The 26142-nt window shown below is 40.9% G+C and overlaps 1 protein-coding gene across 1 annotated transcript in view; it reads right to left on the bottom strand.

Annotated features, from left to right (window-relative positions):
- TLN2 (talin 2) overlaps positions 1-26142 on the bottom strand; it is a 440519-nt gene that overhangs the window by 114952 nt on the left and 299425 nt on the right. Inside the window, exons 23-29 of the mRNA XM_028495089.1 lie at positions 23959-23981; positions 21068-21196; positions 19785-19898; positions 17537-17650; positions 9609-9743; positions 7308-7436; positions 5004-5106 (exon numbers count right to left, since the gene is read on the bottom strand). Of these exons, the coding sequence (XP_028350890.1) occupies positions 5004-5106; positions 7308-7436; positions 9609-9743; positions 17537-17650; positions 19785-19898; positions 21068-21196; positions 23959-23981 (747 nt within the window). The remainder of the gene's footprint in view (positions 1-5003; positions 5107-7307; positions 7437-9608; positions 9744-17536; positions 17651-19784; positions 19899-21067; positions 21197-23958; positions 23982-26142) is intronic.

Here is a 26142-nt window from a genome sequence, read left to right as displayed (position 1 = left end):
CCACCACCTAGTTGGCGCCTGCCAAAATGAAATGGGGATACTTCTAGGCTGTTCTTCAGACATCAACTAGACAGTCTGTCATCCTGGATGTTATCAGTATTGGATGACGCAACTTGTAAAGCAGTCTTTCCTTCATTAAAAATCCATTTCATCATCTATACAAAATCTGGCAAGATTTCAGGAATGTGTAGAAATTCTTGAAACTACATATCTCATATGCCGTAAGCTTTTAAGAATTTACATACACTTTTCTTTCTCCTTGAATGCTAAGTGAGTCGTAATAATCCTTAAAACCCTGATCAGGTGTCAATTCTGCTTTGGAACGTTCCCTCACCCTCTCATGAGGACAGAATTGTACATTCTTACTGTTGCAGGTACTATATTACACTATGCCGTGATAACTCTTTTTGTGCTCCTATTGTGCTCTTATTTTCAAAGTAATAAATATACACAGTTTTTGAAGAACCAAAGAGGATTTTCCTTATAGTGATGGAAAGAATAACTTATTGCAGATGAACCCTCCCCCTCAGAGAAACAACTAGAAACTCTGGAAAAATATAGACAAAACATCTGTTTGAAGGCACTGGAGAGATACCAAGGAACCAAGGTAAAGAAAGCCAAGACCTTGGAAGAGAAAGAAAGTACAGAGAAATGAGTACAACACTGCTTTCCCCCTCAAGGCATTTTCTAATTTGTAAACCGTTGCCCAGAAACTGAGAGGCTGAGCAAAACTTTCTGAAATTGCATGGGGATGGGAAGATAAAAGAAGCATAGTTCTGAGCTCAGAAATCAGAATGGCCCTCATAAACATCACAGATGTTTAGACAGGAGGTACAAAGGGCTACACCCTACAAGGTACACTGGAAATGGACTTTGCAATATCCAATCAGTTTGGTTCCACTTGTATTATGGTGATCTCCTTTTTTAACCATCTGCTAAAATAAAAGATTAATACTCTGTATGGAAGAAAACACAATCTAGAGCCTCAAATTATTTCTACAATGTAAATACCAATGATTAGCATTAAATTTTAAAAAAATCAGAAACATCAGGAGATAAGGTCAATAGTTGAAAACCAAGAAGAGAAAAAAAAAAAACCCAGAAAACAAGACACATAACAAGATGCCCGTAGGTGATCCTGACATTGGAGTTATTGAACCTGGACTTTATGTAAAAACTATGTTGAAGAAATTAGATGACGAGATAGAGAATTTCAGCAGAGAAATGGAAAGTACAAGAAAGCCATCAAAAGGTTATTATAAAACTGAAAAATATGATATTTAAAATTAAAAACTCAATAGAAGAGTTTGAAGGTAGGAGGAATAATGAGCTGCAGATAAATAAAAAAAAAACCCATAAAGAATAAAGCATGGAGAAGAAAAATTATGGCCAATATAGAAAAGAGCATAGGAGACACACAAAACAGTGAAAACATCTAACATAGGGGGTAACTGGAGTGTACAAAGAGGAGAGAAAAAGATGGGACAGAAGCAACATTTGAAGATATAGTGGTTGAGTTTTCCAAAACTGATCTAAAACAGCAAATCCCATCTTTAAGGAGTACTAAAACCCAAAGTGGGATAAATAGGCAAAACGACACAAAACAAAACTCCTCTAGGCACAGTGTTTGAAAACCAAAGACTGAGAAAATTCAAAAAACGAGTAGTAGAGGGGAAAACTAAAACCATATTACCTGTGGAAGAGTAAAGTGACAGCTGACTTCACAACAGAAATAAAGGAAGCCAGAAGACAACGGAATAACATCTTCAAATGCTGACAACGGAATAACATCTTCAAATGCTGGAAGAAAATAACTGCCAACCTAAAATTTTACAATACGTAAAATTATCTACCAAAAATAAAGGCTAAACAAAGGCATTTTTAAACAAACAACAACTGAAAGAACTGGTCACTGCAGACTCACACTAAAGGAATTAATGCAGGGAGTTCTTTAGGCAGACAGGAAATAATCCCAGGTGGAAGCACATTGCGATGCAGAAAGGAATGAACAGCAATGGAAAGGTCAATATGGAGGAGCATTTAATCAACACTGACTATGAAACAACTTTGAGGCAGTATTGAGGAGGTTAAATATATGTAGAATTAAAGCACTCAACAACAATGAATGAGTTGGAAGAAAGGTAAATGAAGTTTAAGTGTCCCACGATTCTTGCACTGTCCAGGAAGAGATAAACATACTAACTTATATTATACTTTAAAAAAATTGTTCAAGAATAGGCAGTGAATGTACAACTAATAAACTAATCAAGGGAAGAGAAACAGATTTTAAAAAGCACATATAAATCTGAAAGAAGGCAAGAAAGGAGAGAAAAAGGAACCTAGGATACGTAGGACATATAGAAAAGAAATGGTAAGATGACAAATTCAAATCTCAATATATCAGTAATTACATTATATATAAACAGACCAAATACTCCAATTGAACGGAAAATACTGTCACACCAACAAACAACTCCTCCCCCTCTGAAAGAACAACTACATGATACGCATAGGTATGCGTGCATACACGTGCATTAAATATAAGCATAGAGAAAAACTGAAAGTAAAAGGATGGGACAAGATTTATGACGCACACTATAATGAAAACAAAAACTTCTATGCAAAAAACTATAAAACAGTATTGAGAGAAAGGAAATCTAAATAAATGTAGAGATATACCACATTAACAGATTAGAAGACTCAGTAATGTAAAGATTTCAATTATCCCCAGATTCAGGTAACCCCGATCAAAAAACAAACAAATAAAAAAACAAGCAAAAGGGTTTTTTTTGGGGGGAGGGTACAAATTGACAGGCTGATTCTAAAATAGATGTGGAAATACCAAGGGCCAAGGAAAGTCAGCACTAACTTGAGGAAGAATAACAAAGTCGAGGACTCACATTATCAGATATTAACACAGTATAAAACTGCAATGATTACGAAAGTATGGTACTAAGGTAAGATCAGGCAATGAAAGCAATGAAAAAGAAGCAAAAGTTCAGAAACTGACTCACATTTATGCCCTTAATTTATAATGAAATTGCCCTCAAGACCACCGGGGAAAGGAGGGTCGCTTCAGAAAGTGGTGCTGGGTCAAATGGACAGATACCCTGGTGCAAAAACAACTACACTAGGACCCTGTTTGCCCACATATAAAACTCAATTCCAGGTGGATCATAGTTCTAAATATGGAAGTAAAACAACAAAGCCTGTAGACTATAACAGAGGAGAATATCTTCATGACTTGGAGAAGCAAAATTTTTAAATCGGACACAAAAGCACTAACCATAAAGGAGAAGTGTAAATTGGACTATACTAAAATTTAAGTTTTGTTTATCAAAAAACACCTTTAAAACAGTGAAAAGGTAAGCCACAAGATACAAGAAATACATATATATGTGACAACTAACTCCTGAAAATAAATAAGGAAAAGGCAGAAAACTCATATTTTAAAAAAATGGGCAGAAGACATTAAAAGATGCTTCACAAAAGAAGGTACCCAAATGGCTGATAAACTGAAAATATCCTCAACTGCACTGTTCCTCAGGGACATGCAAACTAAAACCATAATGTGATTCTACTACACACTCAACACAATGGCTAATACTGACAAAGCAGATGCGGTGACCAGGATGTAGAACAAGTGGAACTTTCAGATACCGCAGGAAGGACTGTAGCTGAGTGGCCGCACAGCCTATGACCCAGCAATTCCCCTGGGATGCCAAAAATGCTCATTACTTGATCTTGGTGGGGGTTTTTCAGGTGCATTCAATTTGGGATAACTCATGAAGATATACATTTAGGACTTATGCTCTCCTCTGGATGTATATTATTCTTTAATAGTAATGTATATTTCAAAAAAAAAAAAAAAAAATTCAAGCTGTACTACTATATAACAAAAGCAACAATCCATCTCCTCTTCACCTGATTCCTACTTATAGAGCCACTCAGTTCTTTAAGGTTTCTTCGGATGGATGGATGGATGGATGGATTTATTTAATTATTTATTTATGGCTGTGTTGGGTCTTCGTTGCTGCATGCGGGCTTTTCTCTAGTCGTGGTGAGCAGGGGCTACTCTTCGTTGTGGTGTGCGGGCTTCTTCTCACTGCGGTGGCTTCTCTTTGTCACAGAGCACAGGCTCTAGGCACGCTGGCTTCAGTAGTTGCAGCTCGTGGGCTCAGCAGTTGTGGCTCGCAGGCTCTAGAGCGCAGACTCAGTAGCTGTGGTGCATGGGCTTAGTGGTTCCGTGGCATGTGGGATCTTCCCAGACCAGGGCCCGAACCTGTGTCCCCTGCACTGGCAGGTGGATTCTTAACCACTGCACCACCAGGGAAGTCCTGATGTAGTTCTCATTTTCAAGTACTGGGCTAATACTGAAACTTCTTGATGTCTCCATTTTAGATAGAAACAGACTTCCTACTGTGATAACATTCTTTTTTTTTTTGTATCACCAGGTATTTTTCCTTATACATTCTGTTCCTTATACAGTACTCCTGGTTCAGGGGTACCTAGTGTCTCCAGGGCTCAAACCCTCCCAGAGTTTTGCAGCACCAATCAGCTTGTTTCTTCTTGGCTTCCCTATCCCTGGACACCTTTAGGTTTTGATTTACCGGGGTCTCTCAGTTACTACTCATCTGTCTCCTTCCATCTTCGACAACTTCATTGAGATCTTATTTGTTTTCTTCTCTCTCATTTTCTTTGACTTTTTCTTTCTTTCTCTCCTTTAGTGGGATTTCAAGAGACATACACAGTTGCAGAGGTCTATAATTACCATCTGCTTATAGTCTAATAGGGGTGACTCAAATAGTTTGGGGGAATCATATTTGATCAGTCTTTGTATGCTTAGCATCAAGCCCAGTAACAAGCATGTTGAAAGTGCCTGAAAAATGTGTGTTGAACTGCTGAAATAAAAAAGTCAGGTTCATTGTCAAATCAACAAACTCCCCCACCAGCCCAGGGGTCTGTACCTGGCCTCAGGGCATCACGAAGGGTGTGAGTCTCACCTGTGTAGTGCTCATTGCCTTGAGCAGCACAGGTCAGGAGCTGCGCCATGGAGGAGCCCACTGCTTTAGATGTACTTCCCAGGTCCTGAGCACATTTTTCCAGCTGTAAGAATATTCAAGGAGGAAGACAGCTTAGAAGAGGCAAATCATCCACTAAAGTCTTAGCCCCAAAATAATGCAGATCAAACTTTGGGCCTCAACTTTTTCCCACCTAACACACCAATGGCACTAAGAAGAAGTAGGGTGATAGAGGGGAAAAGACCCAGGCTTCAGGATAAACAAATGAGTTCACACCCTGCCCTCTGCTTCCTTCCCCCACTTGCTAGCTGTGAGAGGTTGGGGTAAGTCACTGAACTCTCCAAGTCTCTGTGTCCTGAGATCACAGTATCTAGCTCAGAAGGTTTTCAGAGAATTAATGTAGGTATTCAACAAATGGTAGCTATTAGTATTATGCTTTCAGAAGCTAATTCAGAAAGTCTGCAACAAATCCTTAGTGAGAATTAATTATGCCTTGGCAGGAAGTGAGCAGACATCCAGCTGTTCCACCTTCCTGGCACGTGGGACCATTAACATTGTTCAATTTGATCATTATACTTTGCGGAGTTCTAACCAGAAGGAAATGCAATAGGAATAGAGGTTTGGGATGGTAAATGAGATTATGAAAACGGGCAAAGAGCTTGCTTCCCATGACGAGCACGTCATCTTGCTTTGTCAATGGAATAAATAATTCAGAGAATAAAGTCAATAAAGGCCTAGGGTAAGGGTAATTATTCAATTACTAGATGAGGACAACATTTTGGAAGAGAACTTTCGGGCGTACTGCAAGAGTTCAGAAAAGCATCAGGAAATGTATGCAGTTTTAACCCCACAACATGTTTTCTAAGAGAGGCATTTGCTTCAAGTAAAAAACAGAGCCTGGTCCACTGCAGCCAACGGTATAACACAGTACACACATTTGTTAAGGGCAAGCAATTTCTTTAAAAATTACATGATGTTTCTTGCATTCTAACTGACCAGTTGTTTTATGTGAAGGCAGAATATGTGTCATGGGCTCCTGGAACACAGAACTCTGCAAAGGGATACCTGGACCACTTTGCAAAGCTGCTGGCCCAGGAGCCAATACTGACTTTCTCTTTAGCCGGGGCACCTTAGTTAAGTGACTGCCTGAGTTTCCTGGTTTTTACAATTAGGGGTGGGCTTGATTTTCACAAATATTTTCCGAGTGCTTCCTATGTAGCAGGCATTGTTCAATGGTAAATTAGATGCTCTGGTAGTCCTTTTATACTCTAAAAGTTTTTAGTTTTTATCTAAAGAGCAGCAGTAGTGAAAGAGTAAAAGTTCTCAGTGTGAAAGATCAAGGCATGGGTTTTGGAGTCCAATAAATCTGGGTTCAACCCATGGTTCTGATGCTAACTTCCAGGTAACATTGAGGAGAACACGGCACCTCTTTTTTTTTCAGCTGTAAAATGGGGTGAACAACACTTGTTCATTAGGTTACCATCAGGATAAACTAGGATGACTGTGTGTGTACACACTGTGTAACAGGTGCTTAATAAATGAAGCTATTTTATTAGTAATGTTCAGGAGTGAGGGAAAGGAGGTACATACAAATGAGGACGACTGGTAAAATTTTAGCCAAGAAAACCCTGGCACTGGCATCAGGAGGTATCATAACGTGATCAAATTAGATTTCTGGAGCCAACATTCCACTTGCTGTTGTGGCTTTACTAGAGTAAAGTGCTTTGCCATTGCCAACTCCAGTGCCTTGCACTATGGAAATTTTTTTTTTTTAAACATGACTGTTGAAAATATATTCTGTGTTTATCTTTATAACTTAATTGCCACCCATTTCGTAGATAAAATACTTTAGACATAGAGGAGATTGGGACTTGCCTACAGCTAGTGGATGACACAACCTGGACCAAGAAGCCAGAACTCCTAGGTCTAAACATGGCTCCTCCACCTGCACTGGGCATTCTTTTCAGAAAAAGCCTGCAGGATTAGAACACTGGCCTCAAACGCCAGCAGGTCTTGTTTATGGAAAAGAGGGATGAATAGGAACTGGTGCCTGGTCATCCCCAGCCACACCCCAGGCAGGTACACACAGGCCCATCACCAGAGGCCCCCCTTAGGGCCATCTCTATCATAACACTGTTCTAGAGAAATGTGGCTATCCTAGGGCTTTGCATTAAAAACACTTGAAACTGAGACACACTGACCACCCCTCCCCCCAAACTCTAAAAATGTCTTGACATCCTAACAGAGGTAGAGTCCCAGACCCCAGCTGCCACCAACATCTCCTACCGTCTCCCCTGGGAGTGGCTTCAGCTGACTCTCCACGGCAGCCATCTTGGCATCCTGCAGTTCACTCTTCAGGGTCTGCACGGTGCTCAGTGCTGAATCGATTTCCATGGGACCACAGGCTTCATGGGCCTGTCAACAGAGTTGGGAATATGTGCACAACAGTCTGCTCAGGAAAAGCATCCCCAGGACCTTGCAACATATGAAATGCCTTTCTGGATATAACCAATGACTCTCCAAATCTAGCAACAGGAAGCAAGAGCAACAAGCATTTCCTGAGAGCACAAAATCATGCTCAATCAGGACCTCAGTCCTAAGTTCCCTAAATAATCAATTAAGTGTGTCTCATAACTGGATATACTTAAATTTTCCCTGAAGCTGTTTATATCTGAAATACATTACCTCTCAAACTAAGAGGATCCTTATTCACTGTGTCTGGGTTCTAGACATGGGGCACCTAGCACAGTATGTGTGCACACAAAAACTTGGGAAGCATGGGGTGGATGAAGCAACGAACAAACAAATGAACCCAGGACTCTACAGACAAGTCTATGTCAACCTTAGTGCATCTCTTTACAAATTTCTAGATTGTAAACCATTATCGTTCCATACTGAAGGCTATAAAAGATTTTTTTCCTTAATAAAAACTTTTAAGAAAACTGCTTCATTCTTGTGATCATCTAGAACAGCGGTCTCCAAATGCTTTGATCACACACCCCCAACACGTGTGTTAATAAATTATACACGTAAATGTTAGTAAATTATACACATACAAGTATATTAAATACTGGTGTGTCTTAACTTCTTTCCTTTTTAGGTAATAGTAACAATGGCAGCAGTACACACTATTTGATTGATTTCTATGTGTGAGTATTACTAGGTGACAATACTGAGGCAAAGAGAGGTTAATTAACTTGCTCAGGTCACAAAATTAGTCAATGGCAAGGCGAGAATTTGAATGCAGGTGGTCTGATTTTAGAGCCTGTATTCTTAACCCTTATACTATATACTAAAATCATAAAAAGCTCTCACAGAGTCTTCCTGAACCCAGTGCACAGTGTTGCTTGAGCCCCACTTCGGGGCTCACTGCTCCAAAGCAGTTGTTGGAGGTGGGTGTGTCATTCAGTCACTGAGGAAACTTGTGAAAATGCAGATGTTTGTGCTCTATGACCAGAGATTCTGACTGGGGTGCTCAGAGGTGAGGCCCAGGAACCTGCATTCTAAATGCACCCATGTGATTCCAGTGTAGATGGTCCCTGGACCTCTCTTTGAGAAAGAGAGCTCAAAATAACTTTTTTATTAGATATAACCTAAAACTCTAGATATTTTTCTTTGGTGATGTAGTGCACTGTTTATATTACAAATTCAAATCAGCTTCTAACCTTCTTCCCTTGCTCATATATGAGGCTGCCTGTTTCTATAAAGGGATTGTTAGGGGCTTCCCTGGTGGCGCAGTGGTTGCGCGTCCGCCTGCCGATGCAGGGGAACCGGGTTCGCGCCCCGGTATGGGAGGATCCCACATGCCGCGGAGCGGCTGGGCCCGTGAGCCATGGCCGCTGAGCCTGCGAGTCCGGAGCCTGTGCTCCGCAACGGGAGAGGCCACAGCAGAGGAAGGCCCGCATACCACAAAAAAATAAAAAAATAAAAAAAAATAAATAAAGGGATTGTTACAATGAGGAAAAATGAATTCATGCTAGAACTTCACGCTAATACCACATCAAACAGTACAGTAATGCGGCCCTTTGGCAATTAACACATCCCAGAGACAGAAATGCATTAATCCCCAATTCTGTTCTATTGAGGATCTTGTTAAGGTGAAAGCTCCCATTTAAGAGGTGGAAACCTTTCAGGTCAAATATAATATAGATGATCCTCCAAAACAGATTTGCTGCCTAAATAATGTTATTCAGTTCACAAGATAACACCTGGAAGATATGATCACTTACTATGCCCACAGTTTACCTGGCACCAAGAAACTGATGACCGGTCTCCCCTAAGACTGTGAGAAACAGATCATTGCTTGTCCCAGGGCAGGGGAGGAGGGGAAGTATGCAACTTAGCATAGTTTAACCAAAATCATCTGTAACCAGAAGGTGATAACTAAGTCGAGGAGATAGCGGCTAAAAGGGGCAAAAGCCAATCCACACGAGCATATTTAGTGGTCAAGCAGATGAAATGGACAACTGCACCAAGAAATATGCCAGGCAGTGTTCAGGCCCTGGGGAGCACCCAGGTCACGCCAACAGTAAGGAATTAAAAGCTCCACTCCTGACAAGCTAACTGCCGTGACAAGGGTCCACTTGCCTTCTGCGAGGCGGTACGCAGCTCTGCCAAGCTGGTGGCAAGGTTCTTGGCACACTGGCTCAGCTGCATGGCCGCAGCCTGGTCACTGACAGTGGGCACTGCGGCTTTAGCAGAGGACACCATCTTGCTTCCAGGCTGTGGAGAGAAAAGCTGAAAGTAAAACAGCTCCTGGGCAGCAAGAGTCAGCGTAGAGACCCAAACAGCAATGCCACCTTATCAGCCAGAACTTACTTTGCCCTAAAACAAGGAATATTAAAACCATCTCGTTTCCCCCCAAAATTGCCAACCGAAATCAGATACTCTAGGGCAGTACATTCTAGGAATGTCTGAAACAAAAAGTATGTGTCTTCAGACTGGCTGAATGGATACAAAAACAAGACCCATATACATGCTGTCTACAAGAAACCCACTTCGGACATAGGGACACATACAGACTGAAAGTGAGGGGATGGAAAAAGATATTCCATGCAAATGGAAATCAAAAGAAAGCTGGAGTAGCAATACTCATATCAGACAAAATAGACTTTAAAATAAAGACTATTACAAGAGACAAGGAAGGACACTACATAATGATCAAGGGATCAATCCAAGAAGAAGATATAACAATTGTAAATATCTATGCACCCAACATAGGAGCACCTCAATACATAAGGCAAGTGCTAACAGCCATAAAAGGAGAAACTGACAGCAACACAATAACAGTAGGCAACTTTAACACCCCACTTACACCAATGGACAGATCATCCAAACAGAAAATAAATAAGGAAACGCAAGTTTTAAACGACACATTAGACCACATGGACTTAATTGATATTTATAGGACATTCCATCCAAAAACAACAGAATACACTTTCTTCTCAAGTGCACATGGAACATTCTCCAGGATAGATCACATCTTGGGTCACAAATCAAGCTTTGGTAAATTTAGGAAAACTGAAATCCTACCAAGCATCTTTTCCGACCAAAATGAAACTAAAAGCTGGTTCTTTGAGAAGATAAACAAAATTAATAAACCATTAATCAGACTCATCAGGAAAAAAAGGAAGAAGACTCAAATCAACAGAATTAGAGATGAAAAAGGAGAAGTAACAACTGACATTGCAGAAATACAAAGGATCATGAGAGACTATTACAAGCAACTAATGCCAATAAAATGGACAACCTGGAAGAAATGGACAAATTTTTAGAATAGCACACCCTTCCAAGACTGAACCAGAAAGAAAGAGAAAATATGGGGCTTCCCTGGTGGCGCAGTGGTTGAGAGTCCACCTGCCAATACAGGGGACACGGGCTGACACCAAAACCAAAGATGTCAAAAAGAAAGAAAACTACAGGCCAATATCACTGATGAACATAGATGCAAAAATCTTCAACAAAATACTAGCAAACAGAATCCAACAGCACATTAAAAGGATCATACACCATGATCAAATGGGGTTTAGCCCAGGAATGCAAGGATTCTTCAATATACGCAAATCAATCAATGTGATACACCACATTAACAAACTGAAGGATAAAAACCATTTGATTGCCTTGTAATCCAAGTGCCTGAGTTTGTGTTTGTATTTATGATTGTGCTTGTATCAAATGGCATCATGGAGTGCTGCCTGAAGATTTCAAAGTCATAAGAATAGAGGGAAGAGGTAGGAGAATTGGATCACATGGAATATGAGAGTACAGATGTAGAAAATTTAAAAAGAAGAAAACCTGTACTGTAGCATCTGGTATCATGTTTATTTTATAAGTGTACATATTGTTCAGATACTAACTAGGAAAAATTCATTAACAATAAATATACTATGAACTTAAAAAAAATGATAATCTCAACAGATGCAGAAAAAGCTTTTGACAAAATTCAAGACCCATTCATGATAAAAACTCTCCAGAAATCCAGAAAGTAGGCCTAGAGGGAAACTACCTCAACATAATAAAAGCCACAGATGACAAACCCACAGCCAACATCATTTTCAATGATGAAAAACTGAAAGGATTTCCTCTAAGATCACGAACAAGACAAGGGTGCCCACTCTCACCACTATTATTCAACATAGTTTTGGAAGTTTTAGCCACGGCAATCAGAGAAGAAAAAGAAATAAAATGAATACAAATTGGAAAAGAAGAAGTGAAACTGTCATTGTTTGCAGGTGACATGATAGTATACATAGAAAATCCTAAAGATGCCACCAGAAAACTACTAGAGCTAATCAATGAATTTGGTAAGGGAGCAGGATACAATATTAATGCACAGAAACCTCTTGCATTCCTATACACTAACAACAAGAAAATCAGAAAGAGAAATTAAGGAAACTGTTCCATTTACCACTGCAACAAAAAGAATAAAATACCTAGGAATAATCCTACTTAAGGAGGCAAAAGACCTGTATGCAGAAAACTATAAGACACTGATGAAAGAAATCAAAGACAATACAAACAGATGGAGAGATATACCATGCCTTTGGATTGGAAGACCTGTATGCAGAAAACTATAAGACACTGATGAAAGAAATCAAAGACAATACAAACAGATGGAGAGATATACCATGCCCTTGGATTGGAAGAATCAACATTGTGAAAATGACTACACTACCCAAAGCAATCTACAGATTCAATGCAATCCTGACCAAATTACCAATGGCATTTTTCACAGTACTAGAACAAGAAAATTTTACAATTTGTATGGAAACGCAAAAGACCGCAAATAGCCAAAACAATCTTGAGAAAGAAAAACGAAGCTGGAGGAATCAGGCTCCCTGCCTTCGGACTATACTACAAAGCTACACTAAACAGGACTGTATGGTACTGGAGCAAGATCCTTTTGGACCCACCTCCTAGAGAAAGGGAAATAAAACCAAAAATAAATAAATTGGACCTAATGAAATTTAAAAGCTTTTGCACAGCAGAAATATAGATCAATGGAACAGGACAGAAAGCCCAGAGATAAACCCACGCACAGATGGTCACCTTGTCTTTGACAAAGGAGGCAAGAATATAAAATGGAGAAAAGAGAGCCTCTTCAATAAGTGGTGCTGGGAAAACTGGACAGCTACATGTAAAAGAATGAAATTAGAACACTTCCTAACACCATACACAAAAACTCGAAATGGATTAAAGACCTAAATATAAGGCCAGACACCATCAAACTCTTAGAGGAAAACATAGGCAGAACACTCTATGACATAAATCACAGCAAGATCCTTTTGGACCCACCTCCTAGAGAAAGGGAAATAAAACCAAAAATAAACAAATTGGACCTAATGAAATTTAAAAGCTTTTGCACAGCAGAGGAAACTATAAACAAGAAGAAAAGACAACCCTCAGAATGGGAGAAAATATTTCCAAACAAAGCAAGTGACAAAGGATTAATCTCCAAAAAGTACAAGCAGCTCATGCAGCTCAATATCAAAAAAACAAACAACCCAATCAAAAAATGGGCGGAAGTCCTAAATAGACACTTCTCCAAAGAAGACATACAGATTGCCAACAAACACATGAAAAGATGGTCAGCATCACTAATGATTAGAGAAACGTAAATCAAAACCACAATGCAGTATTCCTTCACACCAGTCATAATGGCCATCATCAAAAAATCTACAAACAATAAATACTGGAGAGGGTGTGGAGAAAAGGGAACCCTCTTGCACTGTGGGTGGGAATGTAAACTGATACAGCCACTATGGAGGACAGTATGGAGGTTCCTTAAAAAACTAAAAACAGGGCTTCCCTGGTGGCGCAGTGTTGGCGCGTCCGCCTGCCGTTGCAGGGGAACCGGGTTCGCGCCCCGGTCTGGGAGGATCCCACGTGCCGCGGAGCGGCTGGGCCCGTGAGCCATGGCCGCTGAGCCTGAGCATCCAGAGCCTGTGCTCTGCAACGGGAGAGGCCGCAGCAGAGAGAGGCCCGCATACCACAAAAAACAAAAACAAAAACAAAAAAAACAAAAACAAAAACTAAAAACAGAACTACCATATGACCCAGAAATCCCACTACTGGGTGTATACCCTGAGAAAACCATAATTCCAAAAGATACATGCACCACAATGTTCACTGCAGCACTATTTATAATATCCAGGACATGGAAGCAATCTAAATGTCCATCGACAGATGAATGGATAAAGAAGATGTGGCACATATATACAATGGAATATTACTCAGCCATAAAAAGGAACAAAATTGAATTATTTGAAATGAGGTGGATGGACCTAGAGTCTGTCATACGGAGAGAAGTAAGTCAGAAAGAGAAAAACAAACACCGTATGCTAATGCACATATACGGAATCTAAAAAAACGGTACTGATAAACCTAGTGGCAGGGCAGGAATAAAGACACAGACATAGAGAACGGACTTAAGGACAGGGGGGTGGTGGGAGGGGAGGGGAAGCTGGGACGAAGTGAGAGTGTAGCACTGACATATATACATTACCAGATGTAAAATGGATGGCTAGTGGGAAGCTGCTGCATAGCACAGGGAGATCAGCTTGGTGCTTTGTAACGACCTAGAGGGGTGGGATAGGGAGGGTGGGAGGGAGGCTCAAGAGGGAGGGGATAGGGGGATATATGTATACATATAGCAGAAACTAATACAACATTGTGAAGCAATTATACTCCAATAAAGATATTTTTTAAAAAAGTATGTGTATTTTGGGGTGGAGCGGGGAGTAAAATTGGGCTAGTGGCTTGAAATTCTTATTTAAAACGGATTTGAAAGGGAGTTTCTTATTAAATATGTTTGTGTTTCTTGGAATAGCTCTTTAATCTATGTCTCAAATATATGTAATAGACTATTTAGAAAAATACAGGGACACAAAATGAAACGAGTGACCTCTCACCTCTCAGAACCCAGGACAATTTCACCATGCATGGGTGTCTATGTGCAGGCACATATATTTTCAAAAGTAAGATCATACTATTTATTCTGTTTTCCAATCTCCTTGTTCCACATAGTCTACCTTTTTCATAGCTATGTAATACCCTGTGTATACATCAGTTATCACTTTTCAGTCCTGTATTGTTAAGTATCTTTCCATGTTTTCAAATATAATAAACAATGATATGATAAACACCTTTGTAACTAAAATTTTGTACACGTTCATAATTTTTTTGTATAAATGTTCTGGACCAAAAAGTATACATAATTTTAAGGTTTTTAATATGTATGCTATACAATGGCTCTCAGTAAAGCTGTAACAATTTAAGTGCCAGATCATAAATACCAAGGACACAAGTTAATATTATTAATATTTAAGGAATTCATGAGAATTTATAAGAAAAATCAGCATGAGTATATAAAAAGCATGAATAGACAAGTTCACATAATAAAAACAAATAGTTGAAACGTGAAAAATGTTTAACATTGTGAAAATCAAGGACATGCAAGATCAAATAATAAAAACTTAACCAAGTAAATTGGCAAAAACATTTCAAAAATATGACTGATTTCCCAACTTGGAAAAGAGGTATTAAAAAGTGTGCTCCAAAATGCAAATGAAAACTACAATGAGGTTTCACCTCACACCGGTCAGAATGGCCATCATCAAAAAATCTACAAACAATAAATGCTGGAGAAGGTGTGGAGAAAAGGGAACCCTTTTGCACTCTTGGTGGGAATGTATATTGATACAGCCACTATGGAGAACTGTATGGAGGTTCCTTAAAAAACTAAAAATAGACCTACCATATGATCCAGCAACCCTACTACTGGCACATACCCTGAGAAAACCATAATTCAAAAGGTCACATGTACCCCAATGTTCATTGCATTGCAGCACTACTTACAATAGCCAGGACATGGAAACAACCTGAATGTCCAACGACAGATGAATGGATTAAGAAGAGGTGGTACATATATACAATGGAATATTACTCAGCCATAAAAAGGAACGAAATTTGGTCATTTGTAGAGATGTGGATGGACCTAGAGTCTGTCACACAGAGGGACGTCAGCCAGAAAGGGAAAACAAATATCGTATATTAACGCATATATGTGGAATCTACAAAAATGTTACAGATGATCCTATTTGCAGGGCAGGAACACAGGTGCAGATGTAGAGAACAGATATGTGAACACAGAGCGGTTAGGGGAGGGTGGGACGAATTGGGAGATTAGGATTGACATATATACAGTACCATGCGTAAAATAGGTAGCTAGCGGGAACATGCTATAAAGCACAGGAAGCTCATCTCAGTGCTCTGTTATGGCCTAGATGGGTGGGATGGGTGGGGAGGTCTAAGAGGGAGGGGATATATGTATACATATAACTGATTCACTTCACTGTACAGCAGAAACTAACACAACGTGGTAAAGCAATTATACTCCAATCAAAAAAAAAATAACCCCACATTTGAATCTAAAAAAGAGTGGCTATGTGTATATGTGTAACTGATCCACTTTGCTGCACACATGAAACTAACACAACATTGTAAATCAACTATATTCCAATAAAAATTAAAATAAAACAAAGAGAAAAAAATAAATAAAAAGTGTGCTCCATATGTTGCTAGTTGTAAATTTAGATTCATTCATCCTTCTGGAAGGGCAATTTTATCACATGTATGAAAAGAGTTTAAAATGTAAACTTTAAAAAAAGTTTAAAACTTTTTGATCTGCTGATTCCATTTCTATTTATTTCTGACTCTGGCCTTATTCTTGTAAAGATCTGATCCGTCTACAGTAGCAAACTTAAAAGAACAAAAGAAACAGGAAAAACAAGGGCAGGGACAGAGTGACCCCTGGACCACGTCCACACTGTACTATCATAAGACCCTACGATCCTGCCAGCAGTGGGACAACACAACTGATTCTAGGACCTGTAACCACCTACAGCAGAAGACAAACAACTTGTCCAAGCCACAATTTTCAATGTCCCAAAGATAAAAATAAGCTGCTTGCAATCCTAGTTCTAGTAATTTACCCTAAGGAAACAACAATTCAAGAGGGGCACAAAGATTTGAGCACACACCAAGACTTTTTTTTTCTTTTCATCATATCACAGGTTGTTTATGACGGCAAATAATTGAAAACAACCTGTATGTCGAATGACAGAACAGCTAAACAATGAGTATAGTATTATGAGAGAATATGATTCAAATTCACAAATGTTCATAATATAAATGTTAACATGAAAAACACAGTCAATACACAGTGAATCCCAAGAGAATACATACATACATAAATACGTTTGTATATGTATGAAGATAAAATGTGAGGAAGCACAAACTTTTCATGTTGTATCCCTGCATGTTGGAGCTATGGCTCTTGAAGAATTAACCAAATAGATGTATCACTGGGTCCTGTAAGTACAGATCTGAATAGATAGGGACGAGGAAGAAACTTGCCAAACCACATGGACTGTTTTAGGAGATCCAAGTAGACAAAGTGCCGAGAGAGATGAAAGAAGTACATACAAAGGGAGTGTTCACAACTTAATATTCCCATTTTATATTTAATTTTTAAAAAATGAACCTAGCCACACTTCACAAAGACCAACAATACTTACTAATTCTATATGTGCCACAAGAAACCACCACACCTTTGGAGAAGATGCACTCACCGATTCTTATTTCCCTGGCTATGAATAATGGCATGAGGTATTCTGGAAACTAGCAAACCTAAAGCAATACTTAGTACTAGGCTGTTTGTCAAAAAGTGCAGCTTATTACATGTTTTCCCTCAAGGAAGAGAAATACAGATAGCAAAATGGATAATGTGCCATCTCCAGGGGCAACTTCCCTGCATATCAGCATCTTGCTTTGCCAAGCTGCATCTCCCTCTCCTGAACCTGCTTCCAGGTCTGCTTACTGCAAAGACTTTGCTCTGGCTCTGGAATCTGTGAAGTCCTCTCCTTAAGGATAAAGGGCACCCCCTGCCCAGTGGGCAGTGGGGTGGGGGTGGGTTGAGGTTCTGGGGAAGATGGAGGTGAATGTTTCTGTGGTACCTGGAGGAAGTTCTGGCTGGAGATGATGAGTGCCAGCTGGGCACTGAGATCTTCTGCTTGGGCTTGGCTCCCTCTGACCCCCTGGACCAGCTGAGGGATGTGATCAGCCACCGCCTACAGGAAGTAAGGAAAATGAAAACTGAGCACACCCAGGATGGTGACATACCAAAACGGGGTGTGTGGGCAAACGCCCCTAGTGATAATGTTCTGTGGATGTGCCTTCCCTCCTGGGGGTGCCTGGCTCAGACCTTGGATTCACTCAGCAGCTTTAGCCCGTTGGGCCCTTGCCAACACTGATGTCAACACAGTACCTGTGGGTAGGCTCCTCCCACACACGCTCTACACTGTGGTTCCCCCGGGTCCCAATACAACCAGCACAAGGCGATTCTCCGTAACGAAGCCTTAAAACAATTTCCCCAGTTGCAGCTCGCACCATCCTGGCTCGTTAGGGTTGAAAACCCTAGCATCAAAGAATCTATCCAGTTCACAGGTGGATAAACTCAATTCATATGGTCCAGTGATCAGAAGAAAGTGAGAGAAGCACTCAACTAACAGCATTAATACTTCATATTAATATGAATAATAATCATAATACTTCAGCATTTTGATGTCTGACTTTGCGGGTATACGTTCCGTCTGTCAGCTTTCACGTCACTGTGGTTCCTCTTCCTGTGTTCTCACTCCTCAAATGGGAAAGCCCAATGCCCGGAGTAGGGGAGGGAGGGCAGCATCCCGAGGTGAGACCACTTGAAAGTGAACGTCTCCCGCGGTGCCTAGGAGATGCTGGCCTTTTCCCTCTCTGCGCCCGCCTGCTTGTCTCTCTGTGCCACGCCACATCTGACCGACCAGGCCCTCAGAGGCCATAGCACATTGACCGTCACTGTTAAGGAAGGGCCCAAGAGCAGCCCACCCTGGTGACACGTTCTTTTCAGGAGCCCATTCCAGCAAGAATGAAAAAAAACTATTTCCAGGAGAATTTCACTTGCATCCTCTTCACGACTGCTGGCTCCAGGAACCCGGCCCGCTTTACCTTCTGCACCGCAACCTGATAAACAGTAATGCTCTCATTCCCTGACAGAGATACCCACGGGCTGAGTATGTTCCATTTGTTCATAAAAAGCAGGGGGAAGGTTCATACTATTTTCCTGGACACAAGTAGCATGTGCTCCCTGAGAAGGGGAAATGCCATTTTGCTACCCCTGCTGGCGGCTGAAGCCAGGCCCCAACAGGAAATCAACTCCCTCCGCAGCAGGGGCCTGGCTCTCAGAGAAAAAACCCTTCTTTACGTGCACAATCCCGAGGACAGGGTCCTCCTGCATTGCTGAGGCTTTTCCACCAGAGCAAACTTGCTCCCCGGTGAGGGGCTAGCCTCAGAGAACTGGGATTCAGGACGTGGAGGGCCCTGGGTGGTCTCCCCACAGGAGTAAAGGCATTTTTGAAGTAGAAGCAGCAACACCCCTCACACGTGAATGGTTTCACAGAGGAGATTTGAGAAAGGAGCGAGAAGGCTCAGAGCCCATGCAAATCCCAAGATGCCTGTGTACCCAGCTCCCACGGCAAACCGCAAGCACTGCAGGGAACTTCAGTCAGACATGGTGCCAACGTGGGGGCGATGGCCAGGCAATGAGATGTGCCTTTGGCACCTCTCAGGGCTCTCCCGGGAGAGTTAACTCTGGGCGCTCAGAGAAGGCGGCAGAGGTGGACGGCACCCTCTGCGGCACCTTGGCTTCAAGCATGGCATCAGCGACAGGTCTCGGAAGATCAGTGAGGCAAGCACAGAAAGCACCAGAGCGCAACAGCAATGAGGCCAGACAGGATGAATAAATCCCCAGGTGCCATCACTGCAAAGCAGGAAATCACCCCTGCCACGACGAGTGAAGACTGAACACAAAGGCCACCATTCAAAGGGAGGAAGGCACTCTGGAAATTCAATGCTTCATTACCGTTTCAGAGCCCTAATTGGCCTTGTCAGTCATCCTCCTTGACTTGTGCTCTCAAAAAGAAGGAAAAGAATCTAGACAAAGGGAAGACAATGCTGGGAAAACACGTTCTCCTTCCAAACACAGGCCATCCACTTAACAGACAAAAACCAGACGTGTGTGTGTGTACACCTGGAACATGGGAGCCGGAACAAACTGGATTAGGGACCTGGATGATCAGTCTTAACCGAATTACCAGGGCACTGGGCGCTCTAATGTTATCAGGGTCTCCTCCAGCAGACCTGGCTCTCTGGCAGCTGGTGCCTCACCTTGCAGCTCTGGACCAGCTGCTGCTGGGCCGCGGGGTTCTTGTTGGACACGGCCGCGTTCTGGGAGGCGGCGATGGTCTGTGTGGCTGCAGCTGCAGCCTGCTTGGCTGCAACCTGGGGAGGACAGTAAGAGGAGGTGAGGCAGGGTTCACACGTGCAAACACACACACGCACATTGATATAAATCCCCTCCACTAAAGGGGGGAACCGCACGGCTCCAAGAAAGGGCACACCAGACACAGATTCCACCCTTTCAGCACCAATGACATTCTAACCTAGCCACGCCCTGTTGTCTTCCTTTGGTTTAAGTACCCTGGGACAATTGAAAAAGACAGGCTCAAGTTCTGATGTTCATCTGTCATTTCTCAAAAAGACAAGGGACGAGTCCCAGGACCTCGATGTCGCTGATAAGCAGCACTAAGTCTAAATGTTTTAGGAGAAAAACATTTCTCTCACAAGAAGCATGGGCTTCTCTCTGGGTCAAGCACCAAGCACAAACACTGGGGCTCCTGACTTGCCTGGGCTCAGAAAGGCCCAGATGTCCCCACTGGCGTACTTAACCGTGTTTAGTCTCTAGTGTCCCTCCACGGACAAGGAGGTCAGCTTTTCTCCAGAACCCAGCAGATTACACATGGAGGGATTCCTCACTAGAGCCAAGTTCTGGCCTCTAATGCCCCCAAATTTTACTCTAAGACTCTCCTGTGTACATTTGTGAGAGAGATTTATTTTCTTACAGAATTTGTGCCTATTACTTTTTTTCCCCCGAGAATAAATAAGCATTCTGAAAAACGACAGAAGTATTTATTACTCCCTTCCAAACCTCTTTATCCCCATCTCCAGTCTTCCAAAGTTCCTATCATCTACTGGGAGTCGTGAAAGAGTATTACTTCCAACAATATATATACATTTTTAGCTAAAAGTCCTTTCTGAACGTGTACATCCCTTAATGCCAGGAAAAAAAAAAACAAAAAACAAAACCTGGTTCCCCCTGAAAGAAAATTTGAATTCTGTTCAAGAATGTTAAACTCTGAAAAGATTCTGGCATTGTGCAACTATGAACTGAAGCAGTTTTTCAAACTGTGTCAATGGACCTAAACCACTGAACCTAAATGTACAATGTCCCTAAACCAGCCGTTCAAGTCCCTCATGGCACCTAAAGCATTAAACTGCATCGTCTCTCTTGATTTAGTTTCCTTTCTAGGGGCACTGCCTTATGAATTCGCTTATTCTTTCAATGGACTCTATGCAAATCTAAAACCTGGAAAACCAGCCTCTTTACTGACCTCCAGTCGGTTGACGATTTTTTTCTTAATAGCATTCTGGGCTGCGGCGTTGGTTGCCACCCGGAGACCTTCTGCAGCTTCTCTCAGCCTTTGCTGCTGGTCCTCGTTCTCAGGGTTGGCTGCAGCTCCCTACGAAGGTGAAAAGAAAGATTCCAAGAGGTCCAAGGGGCAGCATGCCACAGACACTGAATTCATGCCTTCAATGTTACTTTTCCCTATGAATACCAAGTAACAGGAAGAGAGAAGCCAAAGCAGTATCTTTATGATAAAGATGTTTCCTCTCACAACAAAAAAATATCTACCAGGGGATGTTTCCAAACTGCACAGCTAAACAAGAAAAATCCAATGGTAATAATTAAACACTTGAGATCATAGCCTTCATCATCCCTATAAATTACCTTGTGGTGAGAAACCCAATGGTTTAAAAGATGTTAAGATAAATCTCCCTCCTGATCACATCTCTCAGGGAGAATTTTATTTTAATTGGTGTGACAGACACACATTGCTGCTGAAAGATTCTCCTGTCCTGCGGCACTGGTGAATGAGAATGGGCTAAGATTACAGCATAACACAGGGGCCGGGATGGAGGGAGTGGGGGGATGGGAACGCCATCCAAAATTCTATAAGCCAGTGTTGTTCAAGAAAGACCATGTCTAGAAACTGCATTCCTAGAGAGTCTGGGTTGGCAAATATAGCCAAGCAGAATTGGTCCCCAACTGTACTAATGAGAGAAATCGACGCCCCTATCCAGGCAGGGAAAGAGGAGGGTGCCATGCACAGCTGATGGCCATGTTTCCCTTGTGTAAGCCCATGGCACTTTTACTGTGTTGCTGTAGGTTAAAGTGTGTTAGGAGTCCAAGTGGATTTTAGTTAGATGGGTAGGATTTTGAAGCAGGGAAAGGCTAAAGGTAATGTAGGGAGAGGATAATTTTACTGCCCAATAACTCGACAAAAAGTTAAAGCACATCCAGTCTTCCACCTCCACCTGCGATAAAAGCATCAATCAAGATTCTTCTCACAGGGCCTGGATGCTTTGTGACCAGCACTGGATGTATGTAGATGAATGAGTTTCTTCCCATGAACATTTTCAGGCAATAATATTTGCTTGTGAGGCAGAAAGAAACATGCCAATTATCGAAATCAATTTTCTAAACATCTCAATTTTCCATGTGAACACCCTGCTAAATTTACCAATTTGCAAAAACCTCTTTCATTGAACTACGATATGTATAAAAAGTCACAGGAATTCACACTGAATGGAACAGTTTTAACATCTTGACAGAGTTGTTTTGGCATCCTCTTGGATGGAATATTCTTTTAAATTTAAACCACTTTTAGTAGTCTTGATTTTTGTGTTTTTAGCAACTAAAAAATTACATTTTTGCATTTCAGATGTAAAAGGATTGTTTGGGCTCCTTTTGCGTTCTTCTCCAAGTTTATGAGAGTCATTTTATTTTTTTCTGGTAATCGGGTATTTTCTAAAGCCACTGCTTTATCAATGTCTCCAGTGGCATGCCAGCCTTAACTGTGTGTTTCAAGCAGCAGGAAAGCACCATTTCTGCATGTTACACTGACGTGGGTGTCTGGATCCTTCCTTAGCAATATCTTTTTTATGATGAATGTGTATTAGATATGGGGTACTAATCTTGGCCTGAAATCTTAGTTACTGATTATGAAATATTTTTTTCTTCACACTAAATATATACTTTGGAAGTCTAACCATCATACATTCTTTATCTTTCAGCAAAATTCAGCAAATTAAAATATTGCCATGACAAAAGTATCAACTTTTAACTAAAAAGTTAAAAGAACTTACAAAAACACTCAACCTTGTCCCATCTAATATAAATAATCAAAAATAACAAACACTTTGGTAACTTGGTATAATGCCGTGAAATAGTCTGGAGAGCACTACACATCTAAAAACAAATGTGCACATTGGTCCTGGCTCAGTCCTGGTTATGTGATGGTAGGTTTAATCTTTCTGAGTTTTAATTTTCTCATTTGTAAACTAAAAGACAGATTAGATTTTTCACTAAGGTTCTTTCCAGCAAGTAATTTTTGTGAAGATGAGGGTCTGCCTGAAATGGCTTTCTTTAAACTTAGGAGAAAAAAAAGGAAACAAAACTAGTAACAACCTTAAAAAAATTAACTATAATCCAAAACCCTAATGCGTTTTGTTTTTGTTTTTGTTTTTTTTTTTTCAGTATGCCGGCCTCTCACTGTTGTGGCCTCTCCCGTTGCGGAGCGCAGGCTCTGGACGCGCAGGCTCAGCAGCCACGGCTCACGGGCCTAGCCGCTCCGCGGCATGTGGGATCTTCCCGGACTGGGGCACGAACCCGTGTCCCCTGCATCGGCAGGCGGACTCTCAACCACTGCGCCACCAGGGAAGCCCCTAATGTGTATTTTTGCTAAAAGGGATGCTAAGGAGCAGAGTTTCTTGGCTGAAAGAGGGATCAGGGACAGAGGAAGGAAGTTCGGACCCTGGCCCTCCTTGGGACTCTCTTCAGCCCTACCCAAGACATATCTCTAAGGACTATGAGCCCCTCAGTTAGTAATAAAATGGTGAGTCAGACAAGGAGGAAGGTCTACTGGATGTCACTGCATGTCACAGTACAACGAAAGTGAAGCAATTCACACACTTGGTTGAGACACATTACTGTTCTGTTAGAGGCCAAGGAGGGAGGCTAAGCTGTGGGGATGTTTAATGAATCTGAAATGCATAGGAATACATTCAACATGTTACCTTGGTGATATGAAGTTGAAAGTCATTTCTATTTTCTTATTTATACTTACTGCATTTTCTATTCATTTCACCAAAAGTATGTGCTAATTGCATAATAAAAACAGCATAGATAAATACAGCCTTATCCATTTAAAATAGTTCTCACCCGGAAGTAGGCATCGGAATCTTCTGTGAAACACACACACATACACCAGGTCCTAGCAGCGAACTTGGAAGTTAGGATCTTTGGGGGTGGAATTAAGGCATGTGTACTTCAGTAAGTTTCACAGAGTTCTGAAACAGAGCCCTGGATAAGAATCACTGGCTTTTAACAGCAATTAGAGAAGAAAAAGAAATAAAAGGAATCCAAATTGGAAAAGAAGAAGTAAAACTGTCACTGTTTGCAGATGACATGATAATATACATAGAGAAGCCTAAAGATGCTACCAGAAAACTACTAGAGCTAATCAAGGAATTTGGTAAAGTAGCAGGATACAAAAGTAATGCACAGAAATCTCTTGCATTCCTATACACTAATAATGAAAAATCTGAAAGAGAAATTAAGGAAACACTCCCATTTACCACTGCAACAAAAAGAATAAAATACCTAGGAATAAACCTACCTAAGGAGACAAAAGACCTGTGTGCAGCAAACTATAAGGCACTGATGAAAGAAAAATTAAAGATGATACAAACAGATGGAGAGATATACCATGCTCCTGGATTGGAAGAATCAACATTGTGAAAATGACTATACTACCCAAAGCAATCTACAGATTCAATGCAATCCCTACCAAACTACCAATGGAATTTTTCACAGAACTAAAACAAAAAATTTCACAATTTGTATGGAAACACAAAAGACCCCGAATAGGCAAAGCAATCTTAAGAAGAAAAAACAGAGCTGGAGGAATCAGGCTCCCTGACTTCAGACTATACTACAAAGCTACAGTAATCAAGACAGTATGGTACTGTCACAAAAACAGAAATATAGATCAATGGAACAGGATAGAAAGCCCAAAGATAAACCCATGCACAGATGATCACCTTATCTTTGATTAAGGAGGCAAGAATATACAATGGAGGAAAGAGAGCCTCTTCAATAAGTGGTGCTAGGAAAACTGTACAGCTAAGGCCAGACACTATAAAACTCTCAGAGGAAAACATAGGCAGAACACTCTATGACATAAATCACAGCAAGATCCTTTTTGACCCACCTCCTAGAGAAATGGAAGTAAAACCAAAAATAAACAAATGGGACCTAATGAAACTTAAAAGTTTTTGCACAGCAAAGGAAACCATAAACAAGAATCACTGGCTTTTAAGTTAGAATGGGCATCATCAGAAAATCTACAAACAAGAAATGCTGGAGAGGGTGTGGAGAAAAGGGAACCCTCTTGCACTGTTGGTGGGAATGTAAATTGATGACAGCCACTAAGGAGAACAGTATGGAGGTTCCTTGAAAAACTAAAAATTAGAATTACCATATGATCCAGCAATCCCACTACTGGGCATATACCCAGAGAAAACCATAATTCAAAAAGACACATGCACCCCAATGTTCACTGCAGCACTATTTACAATAGCCAGGTCATGGAAGCAACCTAAATGCCCATCGACAGACGAATGGATAAAGGAGATGTGGTACGTATATACAATGGAATATTACTCAGCCATAAAAAGGAACGAAACTGGGTCATTTGTAGAGACGTGGATGGATCTAGAGACTGTCATACAGAGTGAAGTAAGTCAGAAAGAGAAAAACAAATATCGTATATTAACACATGTATGTGGAACCTAGAAAAATGGTACAGATGAACTGGTTTGCAGGGCAGAAGTTGAGACACAGATACAGAGAACAAACGTATGGACACCAAGGGGGGAAAGCTGTCAGGGGGTGGTGGTGGTGGTGGTGGTGGTGGTGTGATGAATTGGGAGATTGGGGTTGACATGTATACACTGATGTGTATAAAATGGATGACTAATAAGAACCTGCTGTATAAAAAAATAAATAAAACTCAAAAATTAAAAAAAAAAAAAAGAAGCATCATGACATAGCATAGCCGTCAAAAAGCACAAAGCTGTCTGTTAACTCTTTACTCAAACTCTCCTATAAATAGCTATTGGGTTTTGGATAACAGTGAAGCAGGAAACACCTATGAAAAATCTTTTTTTTTTTTTTTTAAGTGGTGAGTTTTGAGAATTTGCTGCCTTTATTCTTCTATATATATTTATATATACATATATTCTTCTTCAGATTCTTTTCCCATATAGGTTATTACAAAATATGGAGTATACGTCCCTGTGCTATACAGTAGGTCCTTGTTGTTTATCTATTTTATATATAGTA

The sequence above is a fragment of the Physeter macrocephalus genome, chromosome 11, assembly GCF_002837175.3.
Source record: "Physeter macrocephalus isolate SW-GA chromosome 11, ASM283717v5, whole genome shotgun sequence".
Lineage (NCBI taxonomy): Eukaryota > Metazoa > Chordata > Mammalia > Artiodactyla > Physeteridae > Physeter > Physeter macrocephalus.
The sequence above is the reverse complement of the archived record's forward strand: the minus strand, read 5'-3'. Positions and strand labels throughout refer to the sequence as shown.